The sequence below is a fragment of the Eptesicus fuscus genome, chromosome 16 (assembly GCF_027574615.1).
Source record: "Eptesicus fuscus isolate TK198812 chromosome 16, DD_ASM_mEF_20220401, whole genome shotgun sequence".
NCBI lineage: Eukaryota > Metazoa > Chordata > Mammalia > Chiroptera > Vespertilionidae > Eptesicus > Eptesicus fuscus.
In genome coordinates, this window is record NC_072488.1 from 24865783 (window position 1) to 24883751 (window position 17969).

The window sequence follows — 17969 nt, forward strand, 5'->3', positions numbered from 1 at the left end:
CGATCTTTTTTGTTTTCTTGCTTTATTTTAAGCTTTCCTCTAAAATCCCATGCTCTCTACTACAAATCCCCATCATACTTTTTCCCCACGCGGCCTCAACCCTTCCTTTCTTCCAGAAGCTTTCGGTGCCCCCACCCCCACCCCCAGCCTCGCGGTGGCAGTCTAATACCCCTTTGAACGCCTGGCACCCACTGTTTCCTCCCGTTTTCTGTTGCTTTGGACCTGTCCTCACTCCCCAGCTAGGCCATAAGTTTTCTCCTCTGTGTTTCCAAGTCTCTTTCCTCAGCAGTAAGAAGGATGTGGATGATAAGAACTGAGCGAGATGAAATTTGCACAGAGTCTGGCCCCGAGCCTGGCCTGCAGCCAGAACTGGGTACCCAGTTGCGTTCAGCAAATACTTGCTAATCGTGCTGTTACATTTTCTCGCTGACCAGTGATTACAGAGGCCTGGGCATTCTAGCGTCCCCCTTCTTCTTCGCCCAGGAAACCAAGGACAGTTACCTAATTCCCAGGTCTCCTTTAGGTAACTTGCTAGCTGGGAGTAACGAACACGCCCTCCCCCTCCTGCTGCCCTCGCGGAGGAGGGGGGGGGGGGTGCGGGGCGGGGCGCGCGGAGAAGCCGGGAGCTATGAGGTCATGCTCAGGTCACGTGACCGCTGCTGCACTGTCAACTGTGGTACAATTACAGAGACTGTCTGGGCTTGTGACATTCAAACTAGTATCTCTCCCTCCTCCCTCTCCCGAGCGCTGGCCCCTTTCACATCAAGGGACCGTCTCAAAAGTCTAGGACCCTGAAGGTTTATGGCTACAACTTAAGATCTGGGAAAGAAAGATTGAAGGAGAGAGAGAAAGAAGTCCACGATTGCACTTCTTGCTGCCGCAGTTTGAAAACCATGTTTAAGCCCCGGGCTCTTTAAAATCTTTTCTGCCAACGCAATTTGACATAAGCATTAAAGAGCCTTTTAAAAATCGTCATATTCTTTAACCCATTAATTCCAGTTCTAGGATGCCTGCCTGTGGAAATAATCCAAACTGAGGCAAAGGTTTAGGTACATAAAATTCATGGCTTGTTATTGAAATATATATATATATATATATATATATATATATATATATATATATATTACAGTATAAATAAGCAATATAATATTGGGCAGTCATTATAAATAGTGATTCCCAAGACATTTTCAATACATGGAAAATGCATGAAAAAATGGCCATGGGGCATATTTGTTGAGCATTTACTTATGTGCCAGATGTTTTTGCTAAATGCTTTATATGGATTGAGTCTTACAACCTCAGGAGACAGATACTATTATTATTCTTTTAAAAACTGGCCTAGAGAAGGAACTTCCTAAGGTTAGCTAGCTAATAAAGTATGAAAATTGAGGCTTAGAATTTATTCAGAGGGCTTAACTGAGTAAGTGGCAGAGGCAGCGTTTGAAGTCAGAGTATCTGAATCTAGAGTCCAGTCTCTTAACTCCCATGCTCTCAGCTGCCTGCCACAATAGTAACGTGTAGAGATCAGGATGCAACACAGTACCTACACACCATCAGGTCAATAATGTGTATCCACATGTGTGTTCCTACACACAACATATGTAACGAAACAAATAGAAGTACAGACTCCACATTTTCTTGATGGTACTCCCAGTGGTATAATTACCAGTGAGATAAATTCTCTTTAAACTCTTCTGGATCTTTAAATTTTTCTACAATGTGTGTGTATTAATTTAACAAATAGGCAAAACGTTAGATACAGATAAATTCCACTAAAAGGCCATGTGTCAATCACAGTATCATTTATTATAATGAAAACTTGAAAGTAGCTCAAATGTCTGTTTGAATGGTTAAATAAATTATAAAACACTAGAGGCCCAATGCACGAAATTCATGCAGGGGCCTCTGCCGCCTCTGCCTCAGCCCGCTGTGGCTTTGTCCAGAAGGAAGGATGTCCGGAAGGATGTCTGGTCTAATGAGCATATTATGATTTTATTATTATAGCTTATTATTACGGTACAATAATTTGCAGGCATGGAAAATGAAGGTACCAAAGATCAAGTATCACTATGTGAAAGGTCACAGTATAAAATGGTAGGCATATTATGCATAATTACTTGAGAATATCACTGTGAAATCTGAAAGAAAATAGAAAAGGGTAACTGTATCAGGATTTTTAAAACTTTTTAAAACTTCTATGTTTTCCTATTTCTTGTATAACAATAAAAATATTTTCATTGAGTTAAGGTTCAGTAATCAAAATTAGCATGAAACACATGGGAATCTGTTTTTCCTTTCTGTTTTATCTCATTTCATTGCCAACTCCCCCCCTCCCCCCCCCCCCCTCCCCATCCCCAATGAGAATAGGCCTTTTCTCTTCCATTTTACTGATAAGAAAGGTGAGGCAAAGAGAAGGTGAGTTTCCTGGAGTTAACTAGCAAATAAATGGCAACCCTGGGACTAGAATCTCCCGCCCCAGGGCTCTGGCTGATAAACCACACCTATCCTTCTGTAAAGTGCTGCATGGTGCTGCCTGAAGAATTCAAGATACGGTTAGTAAGACCCCAAACTCTGAGATGCAAGTGTGGATTCTCTCCCGTGGGTGAGAGCCTGGGAGCAGGAAGCAGGCCCGATTTATGCTCTTTGTCTTCAGAGTGGGAATGCCTAAGGCTTTCTCCATCCACCCTCCAAACCCATCCACCCACACCCACACACACAGCCTGCCTTGTCCCCAAAACAGGCTCCCAGAGAACATGCCTTGCCCTTGGATGAAGAGAAGGTCAGTAGGTTTGCAGTTTATCCTTCCCCACTCCCTTTAGGGGACAGTCCTGCTCACAGCCCTCATAAGAAGAACTGTGACCCCCATAGGCCAGCATATGTCAAAGGCTAGTTGCAAACCAGGTGGGCACCAGAGAAGCAAACCTGGGAAGAGAGATCAGAAGAGGTCAAAGGTCAACAACAATGGGTGAAGCTAGCAGTGGGGACCTGGGAGGCTGAAGTGCCCCAGAGAACATGGTCATCAGGGCCTGGTCCCTTATTTAACAAAGTGTGACTTGCCAGGTTCACACAAGAGCTGGAGAGAGTAGGAGTGAGCCTAATCCAAAGCCCCAGGGAATCAAAGGCCAGGTGATGACTCCACAGAACCAGGCTCCGTCATCTGTCCAACACACCTGATGCCGTTCCTGCTTACCCCATCTTTCTGTTCTCATGGGGTCAGAGCCAGTACCCGATCTCCGATTCCACTTCACTGGGGGGGTCCAGTGACCCCATAGTTCAAGGTGGAAGAAACCTGGGAAGTCACGGGCACAGGAGCAGCTCCCCCTCCAGGGCAATAAGCCCAAACTTCAAAGCACATGAGACAAACCACTGGGCTGAGAGTCCAAAGATGTGTCCAAGTCCAAGAATTCCAGAGCCAGGTGGGGAAAGGTTCCAGAAGGCAGGAGGAGTCAGGAAGAGTCACGACTTGAGTGGTCCAGAAAGTGGGGCCTGCTATAAAGAGCTCAGAGAAACCCAGAGATCCCACAGGTACGGTAAAGCCACAGGAAGTTCAGACGTGGGGCCAAGCCCAGGTGTACCAATCCCAATGGCTGGGCGGGCCCCTAATGAGGAGAAACGGAGCTGGCGGTGCTTGGATGGGGTGACTCTTGTCATTCGTGCATTTAAGTGTTCGTTCCCACCTTGAAGTGGAAGCCATGGAGTACCTGAATGCTAGCAGCTCCTGCTACTGAAGATAAACGGAAGTTAATGGTACTTTTTGTAAGAAAAGGAATGGTATTGGCCCCAAATGCTACTTACAGTGGGGTTTTTCAGGAGGGGGGAAAAAAAGTGTTACCTATAAAAATACCTGTGCATTGGTCTGAGCTGGCTGGTGACTGGCTGACTTGGCTTTGGTATTTCTGTGGGGTCAGTGTGGTTTCCTTTGTGCCAAGAAGGGGAGGGGCAAGTGTTATATTAGAAACCTAACAGAGAAGCTGATACATTTTACACAATAAAATGAAGTCATGCCCCTTTCATGCTTGCAGGCCCTCGATGGCTTTCCACTGTCCATAGAATAAACCTGAATTTGTCGTGTGCCATTCACAAGACCCTCCCCCTTCCCTCCCCCATCCCCTTCACACACTTAGTAAGCTCCACTGGCCTCCTCTCTGCTCCTCAAACTGGCATGGCTTTTTCTGCCTCGGTGCCTTAATTTGTGGCTCCTTCTGCTCAGAATGCCCTTCCTTTCGGCCCACTCCCAGCCTCCTCCTCTGCTGTTTGCATGGCCAGCTCCTACTCAGGCATTAGGGGCACGGGGGCCCTGCTTGAGCAGGGGTCAGGGAAGGCCTCACTGCCCAGAGCCCTGCACTGAGATCAACCTGAAATCGCCAGTTGTCCACTTGTTTGGTGTCCTCTTCCCACAGCCTCCCTGTGTCCCCACCCCCACGCACCACATTAGAATGTTCCTTTCTGAAAGCTGGGGCCTTAATTGTCCTGTTCACTGCAAGGGATGGAAAGCCCGGCAGAGCACCTGACATCTGGTAACCACTCAATAAATATTTATGGAATGAATGAATGAATGAATGAATGAATGAGAGGTCTGCTGATTGGAATTTATCCAAGTGAAAACCCAGGGCTCACATGCCAAACCAGAAAAGGCAAGACTCTTTAAACTCTTTATTGTTCCCCTTCCCCCAATGGAGCCCAGCGCATCTTGCTTCCTCTTTTTCCTCCTTCCCTCTCTCCCTCCATTAGCTCCATTAGCACCTGCTCTGTGCCAGCTCTGGGCTAGGTACTGTGCCACCTTCCTACCCACTCTGCTCCCCAACATGCCCCCTGTGCCCTGACCTCCCACAAGTTCCCAGGCTTCCCCTGGGCTCCCTCAAGTCACATCCCTCGTGCAGTCACCCACTGGTACTCCTTCTCTGTGGGCCTTCATTACGGCCGAGGCCTGAGGCCAGAACAACCCGGAAAGAGAAAGGAAGGATTCTCTGAGGATCCAGCTGTGGTCATGTATTTGCTACATCTCTAACCTGCAGGGAGTCAACGTTCTGGAACTTCTATAATGGTAACTTTTTCATAAAATGAATGACAACAACATGGTCTTTTCAGGTTTTTTTCTTTGCAGTCCCAGGTGTCTTGGCTGATTATGACCCTGGACAGTGTCCTTGCCTCTTCTGAGCTTCAGATTCAAATGAACCTTTGCTCTCAAGATCCCTTCAAGGTTTAAACATTCTGGAACCTCTGGGACATGAATCCACCCAGATTTGTAGCCACCAGGATGAGTTAACACTTCACCCTGTATGGGGTTATCTCCCAGAGACAAAAGAATGTGCTCAATTCTGTCATGCCAAGGGTGTGTGGGAGGGTGTGGCGACTGGGCCAAGGGTCTGCCAGGACTGTCTCTCAGATTTAGAGATTCTTTCGCTGTGTCTGCAGAGAGAAGTGGAGTAGGCTGCCTCCCCCATGAAAGGGCCGCTGACCTGCAGGAAAAGGCCACGGGTGAGCTGTGAGATGGTACAGGAGAGCACTGGGCGCCGTGAGAGAGTGCAGGTTTATCGTGCTTCAGAACAGTTCAGAAAGGTGGGATGGACGCGATCCTTCCCCAGTGCCTTCAATAACAGGTATGATTTCAGGATGAGGTAATGACTTAGAAGGGTATAGGGACAGAAACAGGAAAGCATAGGAAGGGGCAGACTTGAGCAAATTTCCCCTGGAGAGCTCAGTGAGGGGCTGCACTTGATCCCCAGAGGTGTGGAGGGTGGGGGGGGAGGGAGGGTTATGATTGGCCTAGAGTAGATCTGCTGACCCACTTCCAGGGTCCTGGGACCCCAGAGACAGAGAGGAAGCCCTGCGCATTTTCTGTTCTGCCAGTCTGCTCTCCCTGCCTTCTCTGAGCTTCCAGCCCATGCTCAACGCATCCCCTTTGCTTCTGGCTCTCCAGGCAGCTCAAAATCAGAACTAACTCTATACCCTCCCTCCACCAGTCACCCCAGCCAACAAGATTCCTGGGGTGGAGGCCTCAGTGAGGGGCAGGGCCTGGCTGGGTGTGTTTCAGACCCTCCAGCCCTCCCCCAGCCGGGAGTGAGCCGACCAAAGCAGCCTCGCCCTAACTCAGCACAGCCTCTGTCTGCCTCTGCAGCGAACAGCTTCCCTTGCACCTCAGGAGGAAGTGTTAATGAGGAAAGGGGTGGGGAGGGTTGGGCCTGCCTGCGGTTGTAACAGTTTGCTCTCGGGGGATTGAGGAGCTAAAAGGAGAAAGGCGCCTTCTTGAGGATAGGACAGTTAACAAGGTGGGTGGAAAGAGATGAACCAAAGAACTTGTATGCATATATGCATAACCCATGGACACAGACAATAGTGTGGTGAAGGCTTGGGGTGGGAGGGCGGGCTAGAAGGGGTCAATGGGGGGAAAAGGGGAGCATATGTAATACTTTCAATAATAAGTAATTAAAAAAAAAAAGAATGCCTGTACATGTGAACCAGTCAACTAACAAAGTGCCAGTGCATGCATTTCGAAAGCAGAGACCCCTATGGGAGGGCAGCCATCAGGATGGTGACAAACAGCCCACCAGATGGCCAAGGCTAGCGTTGGGGCTACAGAAAGGTAAAGGCTAAGGTTTGCCTCCCATGCCTGAGGCCCCTAAGGATGACCCAGCCTCTAACTTTGCACCCAGGTCCAAAGCAAACCTCCTCCCCCTGTATTTCTGAGGGAGGGAGAGAAGCAATAGGGCCCCAGGTTTGTCCAGCAGGTAACCAAACCCAGACAAGGTGAGGCAGGGGCACAGTCCTGCCTGAGTTCAGGCTCCGCCCATCCACAGCCTTCCCCAGGGAGCAGAAGAGAAGGGTTTTCTTGTTAAGCACCACCCCTGGACTACAGTGCAGGCCCTCGTTCTCCCTGCCCCTGCCCCCATCTCCCATCCTTGCCCCTTTCTGTGGCACAATCTAGGGGCCAAAGAGAAGAGAGACTCTGAAGGCCTCCATTCAGGAAGCGGAGCCAGGCGGGAAAGAAGGACACAGCAATCAGAAATGTCTGTTCAGAACGTACGACGTGCACACCCAACGTCAGCACTGAAATAACGAGGAGCAGGGAATGCAAAGAAGGAAGAATACACACTGTGCCTGCCCGCGTGGAGCCGAGTCCAGGAAGGTGGGACAAGTGGAAAGAGGGGCTCCCAGTAAATGAAGGTGAAGTACTCGATGGAGCTGCTATCCTTGCAGCCAGGACTGTGGACTGCCAGGCGTGGTGGGCCACCAGTCTATGTTTTGCTGAAGGGACATTATGAGGGACGAGACTGGAGCCAGTGGGTTGAGAGGGCTGAGGAGAAGAAGGTTGAGGAGAAAGAGAGTGTCTGGCAGCTTTGGGAGAGAGAAAAGTGGGGAGAAAGAGAGATAATTAAATGAGACTTAAGGGAAATTTTGCCCCACAGGCACTAATCCTTTCATAAAACCTGACTATCAATTTTTTGGGAGATGAATTAATGTCATGCCCCAGTAATGGATGGGAGCCAGTTCAGGGGGCCAGAGCTGGGGTAGGCCAACGGGATCCAGACACTCCTGGGTTACATCAGGAAATGGGGTCCCAGGTCCCAGAAGGAGCAGCAGCTGGGGGCTGGGTCAGCTGGGAAGGGACCGCTATGCTGGGCCTGGAAAGATGACTAGGAGAGAAGTCGGAAGGAGAGAAGGCGGTAGGAGAGAAAGTGGGAGGAGAGAAGGTAGGGGAACCCTGATAAAAAATTGTAAGACGCTGTGAAACTGTGATGGAAAGCCTCGGGGCCTGGACAGGCAGGAGGAGTAGAGGCGGGAGTGGATAGGACATACAGGTCACTGATTCTAATCTCTTCCAGTCTATATATCAATGAATTTGACGACCTCACATAAGAGCTGGGTAGGGTATTTATCATCTCTTACTTGGGCTGATAGATTGTTCCTAATGGGGCTTCTACCTCCCGCCTCTCCCTCCCTCCAATGTGTCTTCCACATACAGTGACACTAAAATAGTCTTTGAGAAGTCCAGTTTCCATTCTTACCTAAAGTCCTTCAATGACCCTTCACCCCCCTCCCCTCACCCCACCAGAATCAGTGTAACTCGTAAGCAGGGCATGCAGCACCACCTAATCAGCCTCCCTGTGCCTTCCCAGCCTCCACATGGTCACTCCCCCCTCACCCCTCACACTCATCACCGTGAACCACACACCATTCCTCTAACACCACTTGCTTTTTCACTCCTTGGGGCCTTTGCATATGCTTCCCCCCCTTTTCCTGGAGTACTTTCCCTGGCTCCATTGCCAACACCCCAGAAGCTTTCTGTGACCCTCTCTTCCTTGTATATAGCACTAGGCTGGCCTTTCCACGTTGTAGATTATCATGATCCTCATGATAATGTTTATGTGCCTGTGACTAGTGAAAGGACAGGACCAGATCGCATTCCTTGCCCCCCAGCACCTAGCCCAGGGCCTCGCTAGCTCTTTATTGGCATTCAGAAAACGTTTATCGAATGAGAGAATTTGTAACTCGAAAGGGCCCACATAGAAGACACCCTTTGGAGACTCTGTGTAGCTGACGAAGACCCCCTTTTCTCTGAGAACTGAAGACCAACTGGACCATAGGAGGACATCTGATCTGAGCTGGGCCAAATGGACTCTCAGGAAAGTGGAACTAAATCCAAGAGAAGCACATTTGTTTCTGGAGCCACAACATGTTGGGAATGTAAACTCTGTGGGGCATGCTCAATCCATCATTTATCTTTTTTTTCTTTTCTTTTTTTAATTTTATTGATTTTTTACAGAGAGGAAGAGAGAGGGATAGAGAGTTAGAAACATTGATCAGCTGCCTCCTGCACACCCCCTACTGGAGATGTGCCTTCAACCAAGGTACATGCCCTTGACCGGAATCGAACCTGGGACCTTTGAGTCCGCAGGCCAACGCTCTATCCACTGAGCCAAACCAGTTTCGGCTCACTCCATCATTTAAACTGCACAGTAGAGAAAGTCACTCCTTAAAGTAAGAAAATGAGTGGCCACCCAGGGAATTTCAGATGGCTTTCTGATCCCCACATCCAGCTCTCTCCTGAGACCATGAAAGAGTCCTGTCCTTTGGTTCTGGGAGGCACCCCGTTGAGCAATAACCTGTCCCTAAATTTCTGTACCTTACACAGTCCTTCCTGTACAAGCCAGCCTTTGCTGTTGGCAAAGTTACTTGGGGTTTTTCTCTTTAAAAATCTTTGATTTTAATATGTAAATTAAACTCTAGTTTACAGAGTTTAATACATTAGACTCTAAATCACCGTATCATGCAGAACTGGCCACATTATTTACAGGGCCCAAAGCAAAGTGAAAATGTGGTGTCCTTTGTTCAAAAAGTACCATGAGAGGGACCAAACTATAAAGCTTTTTCCTTTTTTCTGCAGTCTCTCATTTGATTTGTCATAGTTTTTATTTACAATGTTAGTGGCTACGTAAATAAAAATTAAAAGCTTAAATCATAAGCATGAATTTTATTATTTATCTTTATATTGCGCCATGCCCAAATGGGGAGTCACCAAAATTACAGTGTGTATTTCTTGGCTTCTCCCAGAATATTCATCAAGCTGGCGGGAAGAGATGACCCCAAGTCTCCTCAGGCACTGACTGAGCTGTTTGATGAGAACTCTGTCTGTCACGGGGACACTTGGCAGGGCAAGTACAGACCCTCATAAGCTCCTGAAGTTCCCGCCCTGAGACTCAGGCCCAGGAAGCTTGACAACTGCTGTGTCCTCTTTCCCACAGATCTATGTGCTATGTGCTGGCTGGGGTCAGGGAAGTCCTGCCATTACAGCAGGCTGGCTGACCCAACCCACAGCAGACACGTGAACCCAGGGTCTTTAAACCTCCACACCAGGATGTGCTCAGTATCTGGTGGGAGAGATACTCACCTTCATTGAGTCACCTGCTGAATGGAGCTGCCAGCCAGGGTGCTGATGGCCACTATTATGCCCAGTCATAAGACCCTGCAGAGCATGTATATCCCCCTCTGACCCTCCCTGCATGCACACCAGGTCCTCACCAGGGGCAGAGGGCAGCAATATTTACTGGGTGAGGAAGAGAAAGGCTGGGGCACAGGGAGCTGGCAAGTGGCGACTAAGAAGCCATCCAAGGGAGATGGGTAGGCTTTGGGAGTTGGCATCATGTGTGAGCCAAGGCTCCATGCAATAGTGCATGCTCCGAAGCCACATGGGGCTTCACTTACAAAACACACATTCAAAGTTAAATTAAGAATTTCAGGCCCGGCTGGCGTGGCTCAGTGGTTGAGCATCGACCTATGAACAAGAAGGTCACAGTTCGATTCCTGGTCAGGGCACATGCCTGGGTTGTGGGCTCAATACCCAGTGTGGGGTGTGCAGGAGGCAGCCTGTCAATGATTCTCTCTCATCACTGATGTTTCTATCTCACTCTCACTCTCCCTTCCTCTCTGAAATCAATAAAATTAAAAAAATTATTTGAAAAACAGAATTTCAAGGCAGTGGTTACAGAGCATTAAACCCCCAAGTACTGAGCTCTTTTGAGCATGGAGCCCTGTGTGAGTGACTGCACTGGTCACATATGCCCATGGAGTTGACCCTGTACATAAGAGGAAGATCTCTAAATCTCTTTAAACAACATAAGTACAGGATGTTGAAACAAAAGAAGGAAAACATTCTTCACACACATACTAAAGAAATTTAGAGCACTCAGACCCATAAGCCAAAAATACCACTCACATCTCACCTTGAGGATGAGCTAAAGAATAGACATCTCGTCTTTACTCCCTTCAACCAGACTGCAGAACTGAGCAGAAGCTGTGGTATGGGTGGATGAACTGGAATTAGATTTCTAAGAATGAAGTAAGGCTTTATCCCAAAGTAGAATGCCTTTAGCTATTCAAAGGGTATTTCTTAAAAGAAGATGGAATGATATCAGAGCAACACAGAAGAGAAAACATGACTAGTTTTATTTGCCTTAATAACATGCTTTTATGGCTCAGAAGTTCAACATGAGCTTCATTTCCCAGAGGTTTATATAAAAAACTTCCTGTTGGGATTGGCTCCAAATAAGGTCTTTCGGATTTCTGCCATCTTTTGATGGGCTAAGAGATCCAGTCGACTCTCTAGAGTATTGGAAACCTTTATTTTCTGGTTGCTACTGTAGACCTCCACACCTCCCGCTGCATTCATAGGCAGGTGCACCTCTAGATCAAGGTGGACATTCACATGTTTTTTGGAGACTGTCTTGTATTGAGGGATGGCTTTTTTCACTGCATCCTCAACCAGGAGGTGGTCCTGTGGCCTATAGCGTATAATCACCTCAGGCTCCAGCAGTCGGAACAGACCTTGTAGCACCAGTTTATACAACATCTTCTGGTAGACTTCTGGGTCTGCCACAATCCTGATGAGTCTCAGCCTTGCTTCACTTAGCAACTCTGAGACGAGGTCATTTCGGGCTTTCAGGAAATTCAGCCTTGCCTGACTCCTCATGGTGGACATCTGGATTTTCTTCTGCTGCTCTATTTGCTTTTCCTTTTTCTCATAATACTCCATAATCTTCAGTCGTTGGGTTTGCACAAGGCGTCCTTTCTCGATGTTGAATTCTTCCTCAGCCTTGGCATCTATTTGTTCTGCCTTCTCAATGGCTTCCTGCTCAATGAAAGCCATCATGTGCTTAATCCGCTTCTGCACATCGGCATCACTCAGGGCCATGGCTGCTCCTGGAAAGGGAGGTGGAGGGAGAGCTGGCAGACCCTCTGGTTCCTTTGATTAGGGCAGAGTTTTAGGAGTTCCACTTCCTTAGCTGTGGAGTGTGTAAGGGGAGGAAGGAGAGAGTCAACATCCAAAGAAAAGGATCCTGGAGACCATCTATTGGCTGCTCGTTTCACAGATGAGGAAACTGAGGCCCAGAGAGGGAAAGCCACCTGTCCAAGGTCATACCTTAGAAGAAGAAAGACTTGACCCTGGGTTCCTAGAGTTCTCTCTTTATTATACTTTCCACCTTTTTGTCATCAAATAATAATGAGACGATTAGGGCACACCTAGTCCCGAAGTTTTCTAGGCAGTGATGGTTCAATACACAGAAAGCATTACTATTGATGCCACAAAAATAAAAAGAATTACAGGATACTACTACAAACAATTACATGCCAACAAATTGGAAAACCTAGAAGAAATGGGTAGATTCCTATAAACATACAATCTACCAAGACTGAAGAAATAGACATGAAGAAATAGAAATTCTGAACATCTCTATAACTAGTGAGGAGATTAAGTCAGTAATTAAAAAAAAAAAAACAAAAAAACTCCCAACAAACAAAAGTCCAGGACCAGATGGCTTCATTGGAGAATTCTACTACAAATAGAAACAAAAATTAATGTCAATCCCTCTCAAACTCTCCCTTGCCCCAAAGGAAGAGGAAGAAATGCTTCCAAATATATTTTATGAGGCCTACATTACCTTGACACCAAAGTCAAACAAAGACACTATAAGAAAACTACAAGACAATATCCCTGATGAACACAGATGTGAAAATCCTCAACAAAATACTAGTAAATCAAATTTAACAGCACATTAAAAGGTTCATACACCAGGAACAGGTAGGATTTATCCCTGGGATGCAGGGATGGTTCAACATACAAATAGCAATCAATGTGATACACCACATTAACAGAATGAAAGATAAAATTACATGACCATCTCAATAGATTTAGAAAAAGAATTTGAGAAAATTCAACACCCTTTCATAATAAAAACCACTTAACAAACTAGGAATAAAAGGAAATAACATCACACTCAACAATGAAAAAGTGAAAGTTTTTCCCTCTAAGATCAAGAACAAAGCAAGGATGCCCACTCTTACCACTTTTATTAACATGGTATTAAAAGTCCTTGCTATAGCAATTAGGCAAGAGAAAGAAATAAAGGCATCCAAATTGAAAAGAAAGAAGTAAAATTATTTCTATTCCCAGTTGACATGATGTTATATCTAGAAAACCCTAACAATTCCACAAAAATAAAATGCTAGAACTAATAAACAAATTCAGCAGTTGCAAGATACAAAATCAATATACAAAATCAGTTGTGTTTCTATACATTAACAACAAATAATCTAAAAGGAAATTAAGGAAACAATCCCATTTACAGTATCACCCACAAAAACCAAATACTAGAAATAAACTCAACTAAGGAAGCTAAATACTCGTGCACTATAACTACAAAATGCTGCTGAAAGAAATTAAAGAAGATACAATAAATGGAAAGATATCCTATGTTAATAGATTAGAAGACAATATTGTTAAGATGTTCATACTACCCAAAACTATCTACAAATTCAATGTCCCTATGGCATCTTTTGAAGAAAGAGAAAAAGACAACCCTAGAAATTCATATGGAAACTACAAAGAACTCTGAATAGCCAAAAGCAATCTTGAAAGAGAACAAAGCTGGAGGTCTCACACTCCTGACTTTAAAACATATTACAAACCTACAGTAACCAAAATAGTATGGCACAATAAAGATGAAATATAGACCAATGCACCAGAACAGAGAGCCCAGAAATAAACCCACACATATACAGTAAAATGATTTTTGACAAGGGTACCAAGACTGTGGAGAAAGGATAGTGTCCTCAACAAATGGCGTTGGGAAAATTAAATACCTACATACATAAAAAACCCACTGAAATGGATTAGAGACTTATAAAACTCCTAGAAGAAAATATTGGGAAAGACTTCATAACATTGGTCTTGACGATGACTTCCTGACATGATACCCAAAGCATAGGCAACAAAAGCAAATAGGACTATATCAAACTCAAAATCTGTTCAGCACATAAAATGATCAGTATAACAATAGGCAACTTATGGAATGGGAGAAAATATTTGCAAACCATATATCTCATAAGGGATTAATATCGAAGTATATAAGAAACTTCTACAACTCAATAAGAAAAAAAATCAAAGAATAGATATTTCTCCAAAGAAGAGGTATAAATGCCCAAAAGGTATATAAGAAAATGCTCAACATCACTAATCATCAGGGAACTGCAAATCAAAACCACAATGATATATTGCCTTACATTTGTTAGAATGTCCATTATTCACCCTCCCCTGCCATACCCCCCCCCCCAAAAAAAAACACACACAATAAAGCTAAAAATAATGTGTTAGGGGAGATGTGGTGAAATTGAAACCCTTGTACAATATTGGTGGGAATGTAAAATGGTGTTGCAGCTATGGAAAACAGCATGAAGGATCCTTAAAATGTTAAAAACAGAACTACTATATGATCTAGCAATCCCACTTCAGAGCATTTATCCAAAAAAGTTGAAAATAGGACCTCAAAGAGATATTTGTCACCCTCCCCCATGTTCATTGCAGCCTTATTCACAAAAGCTAATAGGTGGAAACAACCTAAATACCATTGAGAGTTGAATTGATAAAGAAAATATTGTATATACATACAATGGTATATTATTTTGACTTAAAAATATGACAAGGATATCCTGTAACCCGCTACATCATGGATGAACCTTGACATTATGCTAAGTGAAATAAGCCAGTCACAGGACAAATACTGCATGATTCTATTTACATGAGGTATTAAAAGTAGACCAATTCATAAAAGCAGAAAATAGAATGGTGGTTGCCAGCGGCAAAGGGGAGGGAAAGTTGGGGAGTTGATGTCAACGGGTATAGAGTTTCAGTCACGCAAGATGAAACAGTTCTAGAGATTCAACAATGTGCTTATAGTTTACAATACTAACAATACTGTACTGTAACTTAAAAATCTGTTAAGAGGGTAGATTTCATGTTATTGTTTTTTAACACAATAACAAAATAGAATGCTGTCCCAGAAAGATGCACCAAGCTCGGTGAAAAATGACCCAGTGATGGTGACAAAGACCAAGACTCTGGACTCAACCTTCAAACTGCTATTAGAAATTAAAAAGAAAATTCCCACATTCATTTAGGATAGACTGCACTTTTGTAAATAGAGCAAAACATTCTCTGCTCCTGAATCAGACAAGTCAACTAAATGGTTAAGGGGAAAACAGGCTCCCTGGGTAAGCAGAGAGAGCAGGAGATCTAGGACGCCCCAGCTTATGTGCGTAGAAGGAAAAATGTACCCTTACCAGTCCGCTGCCAAGAGCCAGCCTTTGCTCTGGCGCCTGGAGTCCGCAGGCAGAATGTGGAACTTGGAACACACACTGGAACCTGGCACTGTTTCTTCCTTCTTTCTGCAGGCGACCCTCGCAGTCTGCCCAGGCAGCTTGATCTGAAGAGCCAGGCTGTCACCGGGGAAGGCTGGCCAAGTCTGCAAGAGGAGGCCAAGAGGGATTTCCTTGGCACACAGGCCATGCCAGGGGCTTCCCTTGCATGCTCAGAATCTCAATGAATTGGCATACAGTGGGCTTCAGGTCTGGGGTAGGCTGACCTTAACCGGGATATCAGAAATGGATACGTGTGTGAACCAGGCAGCCAGTTTATTAATTCACTAATGAAAAATACAGCTGTTGTGTTGGCAGATCCTGGCCTTCCTCCCCTCCCCACCCCTGTACGTGGGAAGGCAACCCAAAAGCAGTTTAATGAGAAACCAGAGCAAGCAAAATTTGCCAGATGGTCTATAAGGGGGCCACACCCACCACAGGGGCTGGCCTGCTCCAGTGGGGAGGGGGGGGGACACCCTCTCCAGGCCCAGACGAGGTTGACCTGGGCATCGCTGGCTCCTCAGGGTGGGCTCAGGAGTCAGTCTGCCAAATTTAGATCCTAGTGCTGCCCTTACCATTTTGTATGACTTTGGTAAATTAGCTCACCACTTGAAGCCTCATCTGTATGATGTCAATAATAACATCCCCAATAGAATTATTGTGAAGATAAAATAAAAGAAATGAATATTTAGCTTAATCCTCATGCTTGGTAGTTATCATCGTTACTACCACTATTACTACCATGATTAGTGTCTCTTCTCTGCTTCAGGCCTCATTCCTCCTCACAGACATATTCAGAGTGCCTATGACTGACTTGGTTTCCACTCGCTCAAGTAAGTGGAAACACAGCCTAGTCTTGCCTCCTTGTATTACACTTAGGAGCCCTGCCTGGAGTTTGGGAAGCTCCCAGCACTTCATGGCATCTTCACCCACAGCCTCAGGTGGCCGGCCACATCCTTGGTGATGGTGGGTGAAGTGCCGGGATTCCAGGGCTCCAGGGCTTGGGTGGAATCCCCTCAGAGCCTGTCACAGTCACCATCCAGAAACTCAGTCCTGAGTTCTCCTGCCCCCTCCCACTTCTCAACAGCTGATCAGTGGGGCGACCTGAAGGCAGCTGCAAGGTGGGGCAGGTTTAAAAGTCAGGATTGAGCAACCGTCTCTGCAGGCATGTGGGTGCCCGTGTAATGCATCTGGCAGCTGTAACTCTTAATCTGTCTGGAATGGGGATTATGAGGCCAATGGGCCTGTGGCTTGAGCAAAACAACAAGACAAACCGAGAAATGAGAATCCCACATGTCTGCTCCTGCGTGAGAGCCCGTATGCCTCCATTGCAATGGGGCAGGCTTGCGCTATAAGTGGCATCCACTTTGCCATTGTTTGCGGCGGGGGAAGGGCAGCATCTGGGGCTCTTTAAGAAGGCCTTCCTCCTATAAACTATTCAGTACCAGGGTTTTTCATTGCCTGCCCAACACATCAAGCTCCACCGCACTTAACAGCTTCTGCTCAGACCATTTTCTCAGCTAATTGTCCCACCTATATTTTCAGGCCCAGCTTGAGCTTCTTGTCCCACCTATATTTTCAGGCCCAGCTTGAGCCCCACCACCTCTTTGACCTCTGGACTCCTTCTCAAAACAACGACAGCATGGTTGTTTCCATGATAGAATCGGAGCTGGATTCAGTGTCTTGTTTTCTCAGTGACTCTGTTTCTTCCAGGAACTTCCTTGAAGACAAAGGATCTCCTTCTCTAGCAGGGGCTGGGCACAGAGAGGCATGGGAAGGGGCAGGACTTTCTTTTTTTGTCTTTTATTGTGAATATACATATATTACACATATGGAGAATTGTATAGAATGTAAATGTATGGCTTAATGACTTACTATGATATACAAATATCCTGTAACCACCACCCAGGTCAAGAAATAGAACATTGCCAGCACCCCTAAAAGCCCCTCCTTATGACATGAGGGAGACAGTTCAAAACTGGTGATTTTGTATTTGTGGGCATAGGAGGGTCCTTAGAGGAAATGTGAGTTTGGGGATCTCTTCTGGGCCCTCACAGTTGCCCAGTGAGCCTGTGTGAGCCTGGGGAAGGAAATGCAAATCCCCAGCCATTGAAAGGGAGGAGGGGCTGGCAGGAGTGCCCGGCAAAACGTAAAACCTGTCCTTCGGCCTGGAGCCCTGCCAGAGCCTCCAGCAACTGGTCTTCATTCCAGCTAGGATTTGTAAGCAAGTCTAAGGGCAAATGTCTGGGTGTGGGCTCCCTACCCCTGACCAGAAGAGAGGCAGCCCAATCTGGGCCTCCAAACACTTGGAGATTGCAGAGTGAGAAAGGGAAGGGACTTTCCTGAGTTAGCAGCACCGGGCAACTTGCAGAACGAGCCCAGGAAGTGGGTGAGGAAATTGAGAGGAACACTGATTCCTTTAGGGGATTTCAAATGCTAAATATGTGGGAAGGCTGCATCCCTTTTTTTGTCTCTCAACAAATGCTTGATGACTATCTGTTATGTGCCAGGTGTAGGCATTGGAGATATAGGAGAGAACACGTCAGACACCAGCCCTGCCTCTCCAGCCCACAATGTAATGGGGGAGGGAAACCAGGTAATCACTTGACAGTGTTTGGTGTTAGCAGTTTTAAGAAAGCTAAGTGAATGCAGGGATTTAGTGTCTAAGTCCCCTTCCTAGTTCATCACGGATTCTTTTATAATGCATTGCCTTACAGATAGGTAAGCCGTGTCGTGGGTGGTTTGAGATATTTCATCATTGACAACAGATGTCTTAACTT

The 17969-nt window shown here is 46.0% G+C and overlaps 1 protein-coding gene across 1 annotated transcript; it reads right to left on the minus strand.

The window, feature by feature from the left end:
- Positions 1 to 10922: 10922 nt before the first annotated feature.
- Positions 10923 to 15178, minus strand: ATP6V1E2 (ATPase H+ transporting V1 subunit E2). The gene is made up of 2 exons (XM_008162172.3): positions 15115 to 15178; positions 10923 to 11780 (listed from the first exon to the last, which is right to left on the minus strand). Exon 2 carries the CDS (start codon positions 11687 to 11689, stop codon positions 11009 to 11011), a length of 681 nt encoding a protein of 226 aa, XP_008160394.2. The 5' UTR covers positions 11690 to 11780; positions 15115 to 15178; the 3' UTR covers positions 10923 to 11008.
- Between the last annotated feature and the right edge of the window lie 2791 nt (positions 15179 to 17969).